The sequence below is a fragment of the Haliaeetus albicilla genome, chromosome 8 (assembly GCF_947461875.1).
Source record: "Haliaeetus albicilla chromosome 8, bHalAlb1.1, whole genome shotgun sequence".
In the NCBI taxonomy this organism is placed as follows: domain Eukaryota; kingdom Metazoa; phylum Chordata; class Aves; order Accipitriformes; family Accipitridae; genus Haliaeetus; species Haliaeetus albicilla.
In genome coordinates, this window is record NC_091490.1 from 34,736,357 (window position 1) to 34,754,045 (window position 17,689).

The following is a 17,689-nucleotide window of genomic DNA, read 5'->3' on the forward strand; positions in this document are numbered from 1 at the left end:
ATCCCATGCTAGTGACCAGGCTGCAGTTAACCCTACAGAGCAAGGTGGCCCTCCTTTTCTTTGTCCCTGCTGCTCTGGGGTGGCTAATAGAGAATTTCCTGTACACTTGTACTGCTTCTCAGGGGGGTTTCAGTACTTGGACATTAATGTAGAAGCTGAAGTCTGCTTTGATCCCTTGAGGCAACTTTTGGAAGTTTTTTTGCTGCTGCTGCTTTTTTTTTTTTTTTTTTAATTTTGATTAGTTTCTCTGTTTTTCTTTTGGAATTGCTTTGCACCACAAAGTTGGACAGGCTCACGGTAGCTCTTACTCTCACTTACTCTCACTTTACGCTTGTATAGACCTGCTAGCATCTTCAATCTGACCACTCTGGGGTGGGGGTTTTTTTGGTTTGTGATCTCTCCTTGCCCCCACCCCCCAGTTTTTCAGGCTGTGAGTTTTGAATTGAGTTTACTAAGCCTTGCCCAAAAAAGGCTTTTGGGAGAGACTACTGAGACTCCCCTTGATCTCTGCAGACAACTTAATAAATTTAAAGGAGGTTCTTTCTCATTGTTCAAGGATTAAAATACTAAGATTAGGAGTGACATCCTCACAGCTTCTTTGCCAACATGATGTAACAGAACGTTATCTTATTATTTCAATGGTGTCCTGTGATCAGCCTCTGGGTGGCTGTGATGTGGATATGTGGTGTTTTTCTGGCCCTACCAGTAACTTTTAAACCCATTGATCATTTCTTAGCCAAGTACCATGAGAGGTCTTAAAGGGAGAAGGTTCCTACAAGATTTCTGTCATTAGTGGCAAGAAGAAGGAGCTCCAGCCGGGGGAACAGCTGCAGGATGTCCAGTTCTCACATTTGGTTCTGGATGCTCTCACTGAAGAGTGACCCTGTAGAGCCTTCTCTGCCTCTCCAACCTTCATCAGCTTGCATAGAGACAAAGAGATTGAAGGAGAGTGCAGGATCCCTTAGCTAGCACTGGAAGGATTGCTGTGTAATCGAGTTCTAACATTTGTGTTCATTTCAGTAAATACACAACGCTGCTTGAAGACCGTGAAAAGAAACTACGGCTGTTCCCATCTGTGTAAGTACCATCCTGCATGAAGTTGTTGTTGGAAAAAACCAGCTGTTTGAATTTCATTTCCTGGGAAAATATCATAATATGCTATATAGAGTGATGATGTGTCTCTTTCTGGTCTGTCAGGAAACCTTCTGGGAGGTTAGAGGTCATCCAGCTGATGGAGGTGATGGACAGCATGTTGGAAAAAGCTGGAGTAGACAAGCTAATCAGAGTAACAGGACCTTCACAGGTGGATAACTCGCTTGTACCTGGATAACTTTCTTGTACCCAGAAAAATAACATCTTGTTTTCCCTAGTGTTTATCCCTGTTGTGCTTAAGCTGCCTGCTAGAAGCTAGTTTCTGCCTAAGCCAGCTGACTGTAGGTCGTGTAATAACCATGGGTTTCCTCTCCCGAGCATCTCTTCATCTTTGTCTGATCCACAAAGAACAGTTAGCTTGCTGGTGTAGGAAGTTACTTTTCTGGCAAAAATGCTAGAAACAAATGCATTTGGCGTAATTACTATAGAGGAATGAAAGCAGTAGCTGTCTCATCTCTTTGTTGGGAGATAGGCTGCTGTGTTACAAAATGGGCCACTGGAAACCTTCATACACCAAAAAAGCAGCTGTCAAAGAACCTTGCTTTGCCTCATTTTCTGTTATTCTTGCATGGTGATGGGGAAGGAGTTTTGAAAAGCGTAGAGCATTGCCTCAGCAGGAACTCCAGATGGAACTAGCAGAGAAGCTCCCATGGATGTTGATGGGAGGGTAGTCATGATAGTGCATAACATGTTTGACAATGAACCTGTGAATGTATGCAGGATGGCTCTTTCCCTTCCCCTTTCTACCTTTAGTAGTGTTTTGTCCTCAAAGGGAAGCCTGCTTCAGAAGAAATGAGAGATCTATCCTAATCTGTTGTTAAAGGAATAGGCTGGCCAGGCTGCGCAAGGCTGTGATTGTTCTTGCCTGTTTTGCCAGCTGCACAACATGCTGGAGCTGATGAAGGCAGAGCAGAACATCTACAACATCGTTTTTCATGAGCTGATTCGGCAGGTCAGCGTGGACTGCGTGGAGAGAGGACAGCTGCTTTCAAAGCTCAGGTCATCGTTAGCCAACCCTTAATCCCCCTCTTGATTTATGGCAGTGTCCTCTCAGGAGTAGCATTAGCTATTGCAGATCGTTCCTGATGTTCTTGCCCAGCAAATCTAGCCTGTTGAGATGTAATTGGCATGGGGGCTGATGTCAGGAGTGAAATAGGATTTCCCCACCTAGTTAACAATCAGGGCTAATTGAGCCTCTGTTAGGTAACCTGGAGCTTGAAGTCGGTGGCACTGTCACCACACCTGACAGCGTGGGCACCTTATTGGTGTGACATTCAGTGGAAGTTTTCACACAGAATAGCTGGTACTTCCCTCACGGCCAGGGTTCCCATGCTCAGATTACCACTATTTGTGGCAATTAAATTGTTCTGGAGTGTTTAAAATCCCCAGTCCAAACACTCAAAAGATTGCCTTCTAGATAGCTGCCTGTGCCATGAAAGGAAAGGGTCTTCAGATGGCAGAAGAGAGATCTGCACTCTCAGGTAAATACCCTTTTTTACTCATTTGACCTGCAGACAGAGGTATGTGGGTCTCCTGGAGCGGATTCCTGAACAGATGAAGACCCTCTACAAAAAAATGATGGCACAGCAGTTGGTCGACAGACATATTACAGAAGAACTACTCTATTTTAAAGAATCTGTTGGACAGCTGGCCAGGTCTGACTCCTGCCTGATCCTAAGAAATTACCTCTATGCCCTAGGCTTAGTCCATTGATTTTGTTTGGTTTTCTAATCTTCCTCCCATAGGAGCAGGAAGACAGTGTTATGATTTGAAGCAGAGCTATAGGGACCACACTTGAGCCTCCTCATGCTCTCACTGCACCCTCTTAGTGCCAAATAATGTCAAAGCTACCTCCTTTCCTTAGCGCACTGGAGGTTCATTGGTGGGGGATTACAGAAAGGGATTGTTGGAGCAATGTGTGTGCACTGGAAGAGGAGGTCTTCAAGATGCCTTTCACCTGTACAATGAGATGATTCTGTTGGAGGAAGACAGCCTTGCAGGATAGTGTAGGGCCCACCAGTCTGTGCTTGCCAGAGTAGAGGCCTTTGGGTTGGGTTAAGTTGCATTAAGACCATTCCCTGCTGTTTCAGCGAGCTGCGTGAGGTACGAGAGCATGACCACAAGGTGACCAAAGAAGCAGAAGAAGCTCAAGAGGAGCTAGCTGCAGCCATGCAGGAGGCCAAGGCGAATGCAAAGTAAGTTGCTTTCAAAGTTGAGTTTGGGAGATTTCTGCAATGTGCTGGTATCATTTTCTTGGGGTCGTTGGGAAGGAGAGATGAGGACTGATTTCCTTCTGAGGAAGAGAACTTGGCTGTTTATGACAAATGCCATTATTTTACTATAAATCCTAAACTCCTGAAAAGGCCTGAAAGCTGTTCAAAACTTTTCTAGGTTTAAGACATGAAAGTTGCATTTGTTGCTCAGGTGCTGGTATTTCCTTTTCTTCACCCCATATTCACAGCTGGTGAACTCTTTGTAGTCTAGCAGAGCTTGCAGCTCTGAACTTCTGAGGGCCTGCGGACATCCTCAGATACCTAAGAAATCAAGGATTTAGGTGGCTGTTGTCAGAGTTGTAGCGAGTGCTTAGGCAAACGGATTCACTTAGAGAGATTTGTATTCATACTGATCGGAAATGCACAATGGAAAAAACAGAAAGGTGTTGTAGGGGCTCAGGGAAAAGGACCTGTGAATTTACAGGCTGTGAGGGAGGAAGAGGAAATGTCTAAGAAAAGCTTCAGGAATTGGGAGAAAGACAGTAAATGTGAATGAGAAACACAGGTGCACATATTTCATTGTCTTTCCCTTCTTCTAGCCTTTTGGAAGAGTATCGGGAGTTATACGAGTTACAGAGAAGACGACTGGAAGAGCAGGTTCTGCTGCTAGCTCAAGAGAGAGACATTTGGAGCTCAGCTGCATACGACCTGGCTCTGAAGGTAGGTGCAGGAGATCAGTGATACGCTGCAAGATATGAAACATCACAGCCAGAAGTCTTGTTTCAAGGGCAGATTTAATCCCAAAGAAGGTTTTTATTTAATACGATCGGGTAGTAACATGTCATACCTGCCCTGACCTGATTTCCTGAGGTATGTTGTGTTTCACATGTGGGTTTTTTTTTTAAATGGAAACCAGTTGATTCACACAGCATTTTTGGTACAGATCTCCAGGTTCTCTGCAGGAAGAACTTCTGTGAAATGAGTATTTCCATTCAGAGATAGACTTGACTAAAAAGTTTCCTATTTCCCCATAATTTAGAATATTGTACCCAGATTCCTCACACTTCCTCACAAAGTATCATTCTTCATTAATTCTGTGTTTCCTTGTTTGTGTGTCCCCCTTGTTTGTGAAACTTTACCCCATTCAAGTTTAAAATCTGTTAGCAGAACTTCTGGGTCTGTCTGGGAGATCAGAAGTTTATTTGTAAGGAAAGTGGACTCAACCACTTGATCTCCATTTCACTGATGGTAAAGCTCCCACATTATTGTCAGATGCCTCTCCTCTCAGAAGAAAACAGGGCAAATAATAAAGCGGTTTTTTCCAGATAGCAGACAGAAACCAGCTCACATTGGTCCGCAGGCTCCATGTTAGTGGGAAGACACTGACCAGCATTCTCAAGCATTTCATAGTCCTCTTGGCCTCAAAGGTAGGGCCCTGCCTGTGATTGATAGCTACCTGTTCAAAGTGTGTGTAGGGATGGTTTATGTAGCTCTATGGTTCTCAGTAAAGCATTGGGTACTTTGGCTGTTATCTGAAGTTTCAAATCTTGGTCTAGTTTCCAATGAGCATTACAATTTGAATTAGTTCACTCTCTGCTTCCCTTTCTCTTTAATTCATGTCCCCTTTTCTCTACCTCAAACTCTTCTTTTTTTTTTCCATTTCCCCTTTTTCTTTGTGGCTTTTTTCGCTCTCCCCATTTCTTCTCCATAAAACCAAAACAGATCCAGGCTAGTGCAATTTTGGCCTCATAGGTATGGGGCTGCACGGTCTAGCGGTAGCATACGAGCAACAAGGAGTCAAGCGCTCAGTTCTGGCATGCCCAGGGAGGTGAGCCACCCTAGACCTGTCTCAAAAGTTTTGTGAGGGCTGTGCTGTGGAATTACAGACATTTCCCATATCTCCGATACGTACATATCTCAAAATAGCTAGGGCAAAGGGAGAATTCCTCTGACTTGGATCAAAATAATCACAACAGTCCCTTTTCCCACTCTCTTGCCCAACCCCTGCAGGACACGGGAGACCTGGCTGATCTGCAGGAAGAGACTGAGCAGTTCAGGGAGAGGTTGGGTTGCATTGGAGCAGAAATAGAGCGTTCCGAGGAGTCCAGCCAGGGGAAACTGCAAATTGTCTGCAGCAGCCTCAACAAGCGGCTTCAGTACTTCCATTGCAGTGACTTGTGAGTGGCCCAGAGGGACTGGGGGTAACAGTCAGCACCCTCAACCTTTGCCTTGTGACAGTAGGTCTCACCGGCCCAGTGCAAAGCGTGCACTGACTCTCAGGTGCAGTGAGGTTTGGTGCAATTTGCACATCCCTCACTGCCCTACTTTTCTCCTCAACACATGTGTTTTGATAATTGGGTCCCTAACAGTAACTCCAAAGATGCTGTAGGTTTGTGGTTGAATTCAGCGGAGCAAGCATTGTACCCTCCTGCTGTGAACCACAGTGTCCTTTTTGCAGCTGTCATTGCTATAACAGAATTCTTCTATATAGTTTGATTCATTTTAACTTGAATACACACGCATTGATGCTTCAATAGAGCATTCAATTCTCTCATGTACAGATACAAAATGAGACTGAGAGACATGAGGTTTCAAATCCAAAGTCATTTTGTATGTCAAGGTGATTATGTTTTGCAGGCTTTTTGTTAGTTCATTTTGTGATATGTTAAATAAAACGAAGCATAAATCCAAGTACAAAATGCAGAAATTCACACAGTGTGTTCATTAACGAAAGACATCACTTTATAGATTTCAATCATAGAGTTAATAAAGTCTGAATTTTCAATATGTGCTTGAATTTGATTTTCATCTGTGCTGGAAGTAACATATTTTCTTAACTGACACCCAGTGTTTTTGTTGCATTGAGTGAGAGACCAAAAAACTCTGATTAGGGCCTGGTGGTTTTTACTTCTCTTTCAATTTACAATTTGTCTCAAAAACTTGGTATGTGTAGAGTATATCTTGACTCCTGGTTTTTCACTGGCTACTAAAGGAGTTTTTTCTCTCAGCTCTCATCCCTTCTTTCCCTCTGCTTTAGCTCCTCTCCAATGAATGAAAAGCTACTGGATGAAATCCTGCAAGATACCAAGAACTTGATTAATGTAAGATTTTGGGGGGTTGGACGTATTATTGAGTGGTATCTGCTCAGCAAATTAACACGTTAGCTGAGCCTCAGTGAGCATCTATGCCCATCACAAATGTGAACAAAAACACATCAGCTCAAATCTTTTGTGCTGAAGCTTAACCTAAGAGTCTACACATGAGAAGTTACAATTGACCAATACCATAGTTCAGCCGGTGCATTAAACTTAGTCGTGCATTTGCGCATTGTCTGACCGACAGCTCTGGTGACTGATAAATTATATGAATCCATAGAAGGGCTCAGAATTGTCACCAATAAGTTTCCAATTTATTGTGCTATCTACTCACTGTGACATCTTTATGCTCCTGGATTCCACACACTTCTCTTACCTGATTTCCATCACCTTTCTGTTGCAGCCAAGGGGTGGTCCAGCTTTTGGGGGCACGGCAAGCTTGCTACTTTTCTTTCAGATGCTAAAAGAAGACCTGCAGCAGTATGGAGGGGAGGTGCAGCTAAGAAAGACGGAAAGTCTGAGGAGCGCTGCCAGCCTGCAGGAACACTGGATGGAGCTGGGACAAACTGTGCTGAATCGACACCGGGATTTTGCTGGAGCATTGCCTCCACAGCATGCTGCCCTGCAAGAAATAAACCAAAGAGCATGTGAACTCTACCAGCAATACAATACAAGGATAAGTGGAAATAATGGTAAGGAATGACCAATTTTCCAGTTCAGTCTTTCCTTGGGAATGCTAGGAAAACAGCAGGTAATAAAGGACCAGTTGACATAATCTGTACTGGCTTTTTCCAAACCTAAAGTCTGACCCCCAGATATGTGCTGGGAATCAGGAGCGTTCAAGGGATAAACCCCAAGAAACTTGACTCACAGTCACACGTATAAACAATATCTGAGATTTGAAAAGTGATACAGTGCAAAGAACATGCAATGCAGATATGCAGGGAAGTCATGTTATGTTCAGAGGGAGAGTGGGTGGTTTGTGATTTTGTGGATAATTTATGGAAAAGAAAATAAATGTAGAAGGAAAGAATGGTTGTTTAAAATGTAAAGTAAAACATCTCTTTGAAGATCATTAACCAGATAACACTGTCTCAGAGGGCAATACTTTTTTTATTACCTTATCACTAATGCAGAGTTATCTTAATTTAGATATTGAATTATCCTGATAATAAAGTATGTAAATAAATGTTTTCTTTACTGATATAAAGTTATCATGTCCTGTGTAAGATGATAAACAATTGTTGGGTAATTTGCAACTAACCTTCTCAACCTTTGCCTCTGCAAGACCTTGACTCATTTCTGATTTCAGAATTGTTTCATCTCTTTTTTTAAAATCATGTTATTTCCTTTTAGCAGACTAAAACTAAACTGAACATGTGCTGTCAGGAACTGCTACTCATGTTTGCTAAGCTGCTTCTCATACTGTCATCTCCTTTCACTCAGGGTTATCCTGTGCTTTTCCCTACATTATCTTATGCTACATGTTATATTTCAGCCTACTAAAGGAGATGAGATAGAACGATAAGTCTGTCCATTCAAAGAATCAGCTAAAGGAAATAATATTCCCAGTAGTTCTCATTAGAAAGAGAGAGAAAGAGGAAGGAACGGGACCATAATTGGCTGGACACCAGCATAGCAAAAAGTTAACAGCAGATTGTCAGAAGCCTCAACAGTTAGTCAGTCATGATCTGAACAAAGGGCTAAGCAGCACAGTGCAGACATCTGATCCAAAATTGCTTCAGCCAGTAAAGTCCAGAAAAGGGGATTTTAGCTTATTTTAACAAAGGCTTTGGGAACTGGACCACGGGAAATGTATTCTCTTGATCCATACAAGGCAATGTATTTTGAATGGCTTGGATTCATTATTGCATTGTAATGTAATAGCCTTTCAGTAGAAAAGACAAGGTATCCCTTCTCTTTACATTGCACCTCTGGTAAGAAACAGTGAATATGAAAGAGATTTTAAAGAATAGGTAAGAGACAATACTGAGACCATGGTAATTTTGTCCTGCAAGGCAATGGCACTCAATTACCTGAAGTATTTTTCAGTTACCTGAAGTATTTATTATCTTCTAAGATCTGATACCAGATCTCAAGTGGCATGTGCCAGAAATACAAAGGGTTTGGTATTTGATGACAAGAATTAGAGATGGAGAGAAAACAATGAGATGTGACATTGGTTTAGACAGGAGATATAAGAAAGGACTTACATGAAATTTATAAGGTTTGGCTTAAGGTCTTTGCTTTTATTCAGCCTTCCTTGATCACTTCTTAAAGCCTTCACAGCATACCTTCTTTGTGAGAATAAGATGTTTTTGACTCTGAAATTGGCACTTGGGGCTAGAGTGACCTCTCCAGTGAGCTCCAGTTAGGTCTTCTCTTTTTCTGGGGACTTAATTAAGTTTATAAGATAAATGCAATGACACAGGCAGCCTTCCCAAAGCAAGCTGATATTCAATAAGGATCCAGAATACTGCGTAAGGGCTAATATGGCCAAACCACACATAAACGATCAGAAGTGACTGTGCTCCCTCAGCCCACGCCTACCTGGGACCCACCTCTTTTTTATTCCATCTTAAACTGATGCTGCATGGCAGGAAAACTTAATTTCATTCCTACCACTTCTCCTTGGTCTCCTGGGTTGTTAAAAACTAATGCCTGGTTGTGGGGCTCCCATTGTGTGCTCTGAAAGGCTCCACGGAGGGTAGCCTCCTCCCTTTCCTACTGGTCTGGACATCCCAACACTGCTTCATTGCACTTCTCCCAGTCCAGAGGAGAAGTTAACCGGTTCTACCCCACAGCCATACAGTGGGGAAACCAAACGATGCATCAAAATCATTGAAATGTTAAAAAAAATTGTTATCACCACCATGTGCTTAACATACCATCTTTGCTACAAGATGTCATGGAGGCCAGGACCTCACCAGGGTTTAAAGAAAGTTCAAACACTGGATATCAAAAGCAGGCATTGTTACATTTCAAGCATATTCTCCAACAGAGAATATCCATCAGCATGTGCCAGGTGAGTGAATGAACAAGTAATTCACTACCTTGTCCAGGTATTTTGCACATCCGTGCATACTGTATCACCTGCATCTTTGAAGAATCAGGTTGTAACTGCAAAGCAGTTTTTAAAAGAGTTATATTCAGCCTTTATGCAAAGAGGGAGCCAAATATCCCAAGACAAGAAGGAAATCAGGGCTTCAAATCAAGTCCATTTTCTTTCAGCTTACTTTGAATTTAGTGCTTACTAAGCAGCTCATTCCTAGTACTAAGTGTAGCCTGTTCCCACATAGACTGTTCATCCCTCTTGGCATCCCTCTTTGAATTCAGCTTTGTTTTTGTTGGCTAAAAGAATTGTAATTAAAGGTTCGTATTTTCTTCCCCCGCAGGCACAGCTAGGTTTTTGACAGCCTTGGTGAGAAGTATGGAAGATTGGTTATTCAAGGTACAAAAGCTGAAGCAAGGTTCTGGCATGCATGAAGCAGAGCTGCAGGCATTTTATCACAGGATTCCTGCATGGCTGGTCCAGGTGGATGCAGTGATGAGCTGTATAGGTTCCAACCAGTTGCATGAAGCTGAGAGTGATAAGAAACCTCATTTCCCGTAAGCACAGAGGTGTTAATTGTGTCTGGGCTGCCCTTGTATGTTAAACTACGCTCATAAGAAAAGAGAAATGTTCTTTTGTGGGTACCCTGGCCCAGGAAACTGGCAGTGGGATAAATGTGATCAGCTGAAGTGTTAAAATGATTGGCGACTGCCTTTCATTTGCTTTGATTTGGCAATATCCGTGGAAACAGTTGGTGGCTTCAATATCGCTCATGGAACATCACCATCTCCCTCAGAATTGCCACCTGCTTTGGAAATCTTGACATTTGAAGAAACCCCAAAATATGTGATTCATTTACATTCAGATTTGAGGGGGCATATTCTTCCTCGTGCTGCTCCATTGTCTTTGGTAAATATCATCAGGAAATGAATGATTTGCAGAGCACATGCATAACGTACGTGTAAGAGATTACTTGCAAATGCCAAGCTTGCCCACAACTGTAGCATTAACAAAAATGCCTGTGTCATGTTTCCAGCATATGCTGTACTAAAAATACATTGTTTTCCTTGAGTTGGGAAGCAAAAGGTGTCTTTGAGACAGGAGATCCTGGGGTCTGGTGCACTAGAGGTAACTTTGTTTCTGGATTTGGGTGTTTGGTTTTTTTTCAGAGTGGTACCTAGAGAATTTTTTAAGATGATTCAGCGATGGGTTCTGTCCATATATAACGAGGTTGAGAAAAACACCACACATCTTAACGAAAAAGTAAGTGCAAGCCTGAAACTGCTAGGGATAAGAGCACTATATCTAGTATTCAGTCTTTCCTTTAATTTCCATCTGGCCAGAGCACAGTTGTGAGGAATGCTTGTTTTTCTTTTGATGCCTTCTTTCCTGTTTGAGTTGAGTTGTGGCTTTTGTCTTCCAGCCAAAGGAGCAGAGGAAAACTCCTCTAAAAATAGCTGTAAGGTCTCCTATACAGTGCATGAACAGAGTTTTATTGTTTCACCTTTAGCAAGCATTTCCTCTGGAAAACATTGATATTTCCTGTTCAGAGAGCTGTTGTGTCTGCTAGCTCTCTGTGGTTTTACTTCTTTCTCCCAGGATTGTAGACTAGAGGCTCTCATTGTGCATTTTTTTAAATGTTCTGCAAGTGTCGTGTGTGATTTTTGGTTTGTTGCTGAATTCTGGACACGAGAGTGTGCCACATGGCTGTTAAGCAGCATATGATCCTAAACAAGAACTGGGAGAAGGGTAGATCCATAGTAGGAAAAGATGTGTGTTTAATGGGAATGAATATGGGAGAAAAAGATGGTAAAACCAAATGTTTCTGTCATTAGGTCAGTTTGCAAATTGAATTAGTCAGGACATTGACTTATGTGAAATGAACTGCCTTCAGACTACTTGGCAAGACCAATCATTTATTACTGGTTTAGATTTGCTCTGATGTTTTGTGCAGGTGACTGAACTGCACAGAAACCTGACTCTGTGGCTGGTGAATTTGCTGAGACACATGACAGCAGGCCGCTTGTCCTGGGAATGTCACCAGTGGCAAGAATCAGACAGAGAGATGGATGAGGAGCTCAGACTCCTGAGGGTTCATAAGCTGCAGCATGAAGCTGAAGAGCTGGTTGTGGAGATGGGCAGACTCTCTGGTTCTATAGTCAGGTATCAGCAGAGGTTTTCAATTTCTTCTAAGGGGTTTTTCTCAAGAAGAAATGTGCAGCATGCTGAGAGATTGATCATGGTGACAGATCCTGTCAATTTGTTTGTCCTTAGGTCTTTTCCTAGGTCTTGACTGGACCTTACTGGAATTTGTAGGGAGCCTAATGAGATAGGAACATCTAAAGAGAACAGCAGTGCCAGCTTTATACCTAGTACTACTATGAAACATGCTAGCATCTGTCATTGCATGGGGTCTGCCCACACTTCTGAGGATGACCTCCAGAGGATGTAAGGGCAGTACAGGCAGTGAGTCTGCAGTCCAGGTCACCTGGAGCAAAGCCTCCACCTGATTCAGGATCTGTGCTCACATGTCCTCTGTGGGTTAGTACAGCGCAGGCGTGGACAAGCTGTGCACGAGGACATTGTGTGCGTGGGGCAGGTGAGGATTGCTCTTCTGGAGACTTCTCTAGTGCAGAGGTCTACAGATAGCTCCTGTACCTCGCTGACAGCAATGGGCTCCTGACTGAAGGGTCTTTTCCAACCTAAATGAGCATATCATTCTAAGCATTTGAGTGCATTCCTGCAGGGCTAATGATGTTCTGCATCTTTGCAGCTGCTGCCATGAGATTGTCAATGCAATCGTTCGAAAGAAACGGTCTGAGATGGATTCAGAAGCTGATTTTGAGCTGGAGGAGCTGAATAAGATCAAGGTAAAAGGGTGCCTATGTTTCCAGCTGTCTAGGTCTGGGGTAGATGAGACTGCATTTGCTTTGTCAAAGGTAAAGAAAAATATATGTGAGGGTTTCAAGGAGGAAGACTCCTGCTACTCCAGTGGTCCACGAAGTTTCCTGCGGACTCCGCAGTCCTGGAAAGCAGATAAACCTGGATCAGGTCATATTCAGTTTTAATACTTTTCTTACCCGGTTTCAGGGTACCTATGTAAGGGCTCTCCTGCGAGATTTATTCCATATGAGTGGCAGTAGACTCACCTCTGGTTCAAAGCTTGTCAGGGCCATGTACATCCAGACTTGAGTGGTGCTTAGGAGTTCCTGGAGGTACTTGGTGCAATATACCTGTATACAGATGCAGCTGAAACTTTTTACAGTCAGCTGAGCTACCTGCTGCCACCTCCTTATTCTGCACTTGCAGGTAAAGCTCTTAATTGCTACTGCTGTCTTCGCCAGTGTTTAGCTGAGCTTTGCCTGCACTTTAGGAATGCGAGAGGTAGACCCTTCCTGAAGCCCAAGGCTTCCTTGAGCGCAGGGCAAATGGCCTTGCTTCAAGGAATGCAAGAAGCTTCTCTGCAGGGATTGAAAATACTTGTGCTTCTGTTCTGTGTTACCTTAGCAAGTGAAAAATTAACCCCTAGGATTTACACTCATTTTTCCCCAAATGGACTGGGGTAGTGGCTGTGAGAGAGATGTTCTGCACTGGCCTGAGGAGTAGCTTGTTGAAGGAATTAGTTGGTGGGATTGATTAGCTGGTGACAGATGCCATGGAAAGCTTGGAGAAATGTGTCTTCCTTTGTAGGGTGAGGATGGAAAGGTCCAGATGGGTCCCTGGAACAGATAAAGGCAGAAAGGTGGAATGATTTAACTGTCTGAAAGAATATAACAATAGCTATTTTTCTGCTCAATAATCCCTGAATAATCATTTTCTGTTATGTCTTCCCAGACTGAGTGCTGTAATTGGATTCAGGCATGTAGTCTTCTCCTTTCAGAGATCAAAGGCACTCCGGTCTCCTTTCTGGATTTAGAAAAAGTGAGAAACCTCTTTGAATCAGAGGTATATATAAACTGCATTTGCTGTTCTATGTTGAACCAGTTCAAGTGAAGGTCTGCTTCAAAACTTTTCCTTAAGGAAGCAGCTATGGTTCAGTTTGAGGAAAGGTTTCACATGGAGACCTGCATGCACTCAAAGCAACAGCTAGAACTATGACAAATTATGACTGTAGACTCTTTAAAAATCAGTGCTCCTTGTGAGGGCAAGCCTAAGGCACAACCAGAAGCATGTTCAGTAATTAGCATATTCATTTGTGATTTGAAATATATTTATACTCAGGACCCTCCTAGCTGGCTGAAGTCCAAGTCTAAATATGTGCCAAAGAAAGTCAGAGACCAGCTAGCTTTGCCTAGGTTATTTGGATGGATAAATTGACCGTGCTACTCTCCTGATCCTTCTTACGGTGCCTTACAGGTATTGCAATTGAACCTTAAGCTTAAGGATACTCTAATTTCTTCAACTCAGGAAAAGCTTGAAGCTGAAGGTGCCAACAGCAGTAGGAAACCTGTAACAGAGGAAGAAACATTAGAAGGAAAGGAGGAAATTGCTATTATGCAGGTAGCTGCAATATGCTACTTCCCAGCAGGGCCTTTTTATTTATTGCTCAGTGTATGCAGTGTGAAACATGGCCTTACAGCTGCCTTGAATGCCACTAGGCTAGTGGTATCTCCTATTTCTTGTTCCTTTTCTCTCTCAGGAGCAGCCAGGTGCTGGTATGGATTATCTGACTGAGGATAATGAAGCTACTGCAGACATGATCAGATATGTAGGACATGACTCCAACATCCACCTGAAGTCTCTGAAGTCAGACATTGTGTCAGTTACAGGGGTAGGAGTCTCCACCACACCAATGGTGTTAGCCTGTTGGCAGACATTTGGAGCTGGGTTTTAGCTGTCTACTCAGACTCTGTTATGAGACCCCATTTAACACTTGTGTCAGACCTGCTGGGGGAGTGCAACGTGCTGGTGTCCTCTCTGATTCCTCTCTTCTTGCAATTTTAAATAATCATTGGCACAGTTACTACAGCTGCAATTTGTCCTCCTGACCCATGCATTACTGCCACGGCCCCGGGACTTTTGTGGGACCGGTAATGGGTGATGTGTGTAGTCTGAACCAGGACTATATGCAGAGACTGGGATGGTGAAAATAGTTCGGTGCTGAGCACATGAGAGGAGTTGAAGAGGGTTCAGAGATTCAGGGAGATCCCACAACAACAGGGAAGCAAGAAGGTCAGGTTGATTTGGCCTCCAAGGTCCTTGTTTTCTCCACTTGCCTTTGGGATGGTGCTGTTTGGTAAAGTTGCTCTTCAGAAGTCATAGGGCCTACCTCTTGCAGTCATTCCCTGGCCAGTCAGTCATCCAGAGTGGAGCCTAGAGGTATAGGAATTGTGGATCTTTAACAAACTGTCACTGGATGGTCCCACTCCTTAAGTGTGCTGCATTGCTGAGTGTGCCTTGCCCTTCATGCTTTAGAGGTGAGCAACTAGTTCAGAGTGACAGTGGGAGACGCAGGAGCATGTTTTTATGGACTTTGATGTGGTTTACAGAAATAAATCCCTGGAAATCAGGGTTACCTTCCAAAGCTTAGAGTAGGAGCTCTTTGACGGTTACTTTTGCAGAAAAGCCCTGGTTGTCTTCTTCAGATGAAGAAAACTGACTTAGGCCTGTTGGATCCTGTGAGGAGCTGCCTCTTTCAGTTCTCTAAACATTGTTTTGTTGGGTTTTTTGTTCCTGGTCAGGCTATAGCCATCTCCAACCTCTGTAACCCAGTGAATGCACCAGCAACCCAAGACTATGAGCCAATGAGACTTTCATGTCTGAGTGAGAAAAGCATTTCAGTCTATTTTTAATGCCAAGATCAGTTTAGTGCCTGAACTAGCCTCTGGTTGTACATGTTTTGCTGATACAGAGCTCTTGTCTGTGTTGTGACTGCACTGAGACACCAGCACCAAACCAGGCACATGCTGCAGATGAAATGCGGCATTGTTGATTTCATGTTCACTTATAGAAGGTTTTGCTCTTCCCAACCAGAGGACAATGACTGCCACCAAGTCATCAACTCCCTTTTCTCAGAAAGAATTTGAAGCCCTGGCAATGCTGGAACATCTGCAAGTGCAGCTCCTGTGAGTATTGATCTTGTGCTGGAGGCATGAGGCGGGCAGGGTTTCATCCCAGACAAGTGCCTGTTCTGCTCTCTGATAAGGTTCTGCTTACTCCAGTATCTGTTGGCTTAATTTGGGGGTTCCTTCCGTTCTGATTGTCTTGGGCCATTGACTGTGATGTATGTTACTTGAAGACATGACCCATGTCAGCTGTCCTTCATCTGTGTGCAGATTTTCAGTTTTGTGTACTTATGAGGTACCTTGCAGAGGTACTCATGATGGGTTTTCTGCAAGACTTAATACTTCAAGTCCTGTTAGCCATTGCTGGGTGCTATGCAAATGCAGCTGTGCACTTCCAGGGCCTGCTAGTGCCCAGGACCTTAGTAGGTACAGCCATGCAATGTTGTGCCTAAATGTGGGGAACACAATGAAGGGACACCCAAGTGGCTCCGTGCAGAACCACATTAAGGTTCGTGTTTGGTAATGACTTCTTCCATGCTTAAGCAGGCTTGGACACTCTGAATTACATTCCCTCATACTGCTTGTTTTGTCTGTGAGCTTGCTTTATCCAGGGTAAGCCCATCTCATTAGCCTTGCTAATAGAATTGTCTGTGCTCTGTATTTATCCTTGTGTAATAAAGATTAGCATCTCACTCTTTCCTAGCAAACACTGAGTTTTAAAATTAATTCAATTTGCAGGGTTTACATAGATGTGCCATGAAGTCCCTTATAGATCTTTTAACAATGCACTTCTCTGAAACCATAAATGTGTTTTACAGAGTCAGTCAATCCTACTGAACGCTTCAGCTTTCTAAATCTTTCTTTTGGGTATCCTGCCAGCAGCTGCTTAGATTTCAGGTTTCAACATTATCTTTGCTTCTGTGTTTCAGAGAAACAGAGATCCGTGCTCAGAATGCAGAGGAGAGATCTGAAGGTCTTGAAGAGAAGCTGGAAGAAGCTCTGCAGAGAATCAAAGAGCTAGAGAGTGAGCTGGAGAAAGAGAGGAAAGTCATCCCAGAAGCAACACACAAAGAAGGACAAGGTCAGGAGAACCAATATTCTGAACGCTCTCCTAGATTCAGAGAGGGAAGCAATCTTTGAGGACACTTCATTCATCTCCCATTTAGTGCAGGACCCTCTGTGCCTGGGCATATCCTAGGGTTTTGTCTACACTCTTTGTCAGAGGCCAGGGAAGGCTTTTACCATGACTCTAGATTAGGACAGAAAGAACTGCTGAACATGTTCTGGTTTTGAAATAAAGTAATTTTGTTTGATTTTGACGTATGACACAGTCTATATCTAGGAGAACACTGTAATTGGCTTCATCTTCCTTGTAAGTGAGTGTTCCCTGTTACAGTCAAGAAGATCTGTTTAGGATCACTGATCTCGGGGTAGAAAAGAAATAAGGTTCGAGGTCCCTTCACTCTCAGAGACCACAGACCTTCTGTGTTCATAGCACAGGACATTATTGCTGTCTCCAAGAGTTGTCTGAACACTGCTGACCTACTGATCTTGCCCATACGCTGTGGCAGGGAGTTCCTTAGGTCGCATGTTGTGGATGAAAGCATTTCCTTGTGTCCTTTCTCAGCTGGATCCACACAGATATAAGATGTGGAGAAGGATAAAGAATGGGAATTAAAACTTATTCCCTTAGTCCTTCAGTGTATCTTATCTCTTTGACATCAAAGCAGGAGAGGATAGTTTGTTTGTTAAGAATATGATACCTTGGGCAGATTTTTACTCTGTGGTACTTTTAATGACCTTGGTTTTTTGTTTTGTTTTTCTTTCAGAATAATGTTTCCAAGAAAACATCTCCGAAATCAGGGCCTGCTCAAGTCCCAAAGCTTCTACCTCTGGCCAGTCCAAGGGATCCACAAAAAGCAAACATTAAAGAACAGCAATGCCTGAGTAGTTTCTTAGTGCCCATTCATAGTAGCGTTTCACCCCCGATCCACTGCCGTTACTCCTTACCTACTAGCCCCAACATCTCTGTGCTATCTCAGCATTTATGCTGTTCTTCTAGCTGGCTCTACCACTTCCACATCTGTCTTGCTTGTCCTCTACTTCCTCCCACAGCTCTAGTATCTTTACAGCTCGTCTTCCTTGTAATACCATTGCTACCTCAGCTTTCTC

At 43.3% G+C, this 17,689-nt stretch overlaps 1 protein-coding gene across 1 annotated transcript in view; it reads left to right on the forward strand.

Annotated features, from left to right (window-relative positions):
- AXDND1 (axonemal dynein light chain domain containing 1) overlaps positions 1 to 17,464 on the forward strand; it is a 19,571-nt gene extending 2,107 nt beyond the window's left edge. The window contains exons 4-23 of the mRNA XM_069790726.1: positions 1,021 to 1,077; positions 1,198 to 1,303; positions 2,030 to 2,151; positions 2,667 to 2,807; positions 3,243 to 3,347; positions 3,965 to 4,085; positions 4,691 to 4,792; positions 5,376 to 5,542; positions 6,403 to 6,466; positions 6,918 to 7,152; positions 9,856 to 10,069; positions 10,682 to 10,775; positions 11,467 to 11,675; positions 12,286 to 12,382; positions 13,347 to 13,457; positions 13,869 to 14,012; positions 14,152 to 14,283; positions 15,486 to 15,577; positions 16,447 to 16,598; positions 17,347 to 17,464. Coding sequence (XP_069646827.1) covers positions 1,021 to 1,077; positions 1,198 to 1,303; positions 2,030 to 2,151; positions 2,667 to 2,807; positions 3,243 to 3,347; positions 3,965 to 4,085; positions 4,691 to 4,792; positions 5,376 to 5,542; positions 6,403 to 6,466; positions 6,918 to 7,152; positions 9,856 to 10,069; positions 10,682 to 10,775; positions 11,467 to 11,675; positions 12,286 to 12,382; positions 13,347 to 13,457; positions 13,869 to 14,012; positions 14,152 to 14,283; positions 15,486 to 15,577; positions 16,447 to 16,598; positions 17,347 to 17,351 — 2,470 coding nt within the window. The 3' untranslated portion in view covers positions 17,352 to 17,464. The remainder of the gene's footprint in view (positions 1 to 1,020; positions 1,078 to 1,197; positions 1,304 to 2,029; positions 2,152 to 2,666; positions 2,808 to 3,242; positions 3,348 to 3,964; positions 4,086 to 4,690; positions 4,793 to 5,375; positions 5,543 to 6,402; positions 6,467 to 6,917; positions 7,153 to 9,855; positions 10,070 to 10,681; positions 10,776 to 11,466; positions 11,676 to 12,285; positions 12,383 to 13,346; positions 13,458 to 13,868; positions 14,013 to 14,151; positions 14,284 to 15,485; positions 15,578 to 16,446; positions 16,599 to 17,346) is intronic.
- Positions 17,465 to 17,689: the final 225 nt, after the last annotated feature.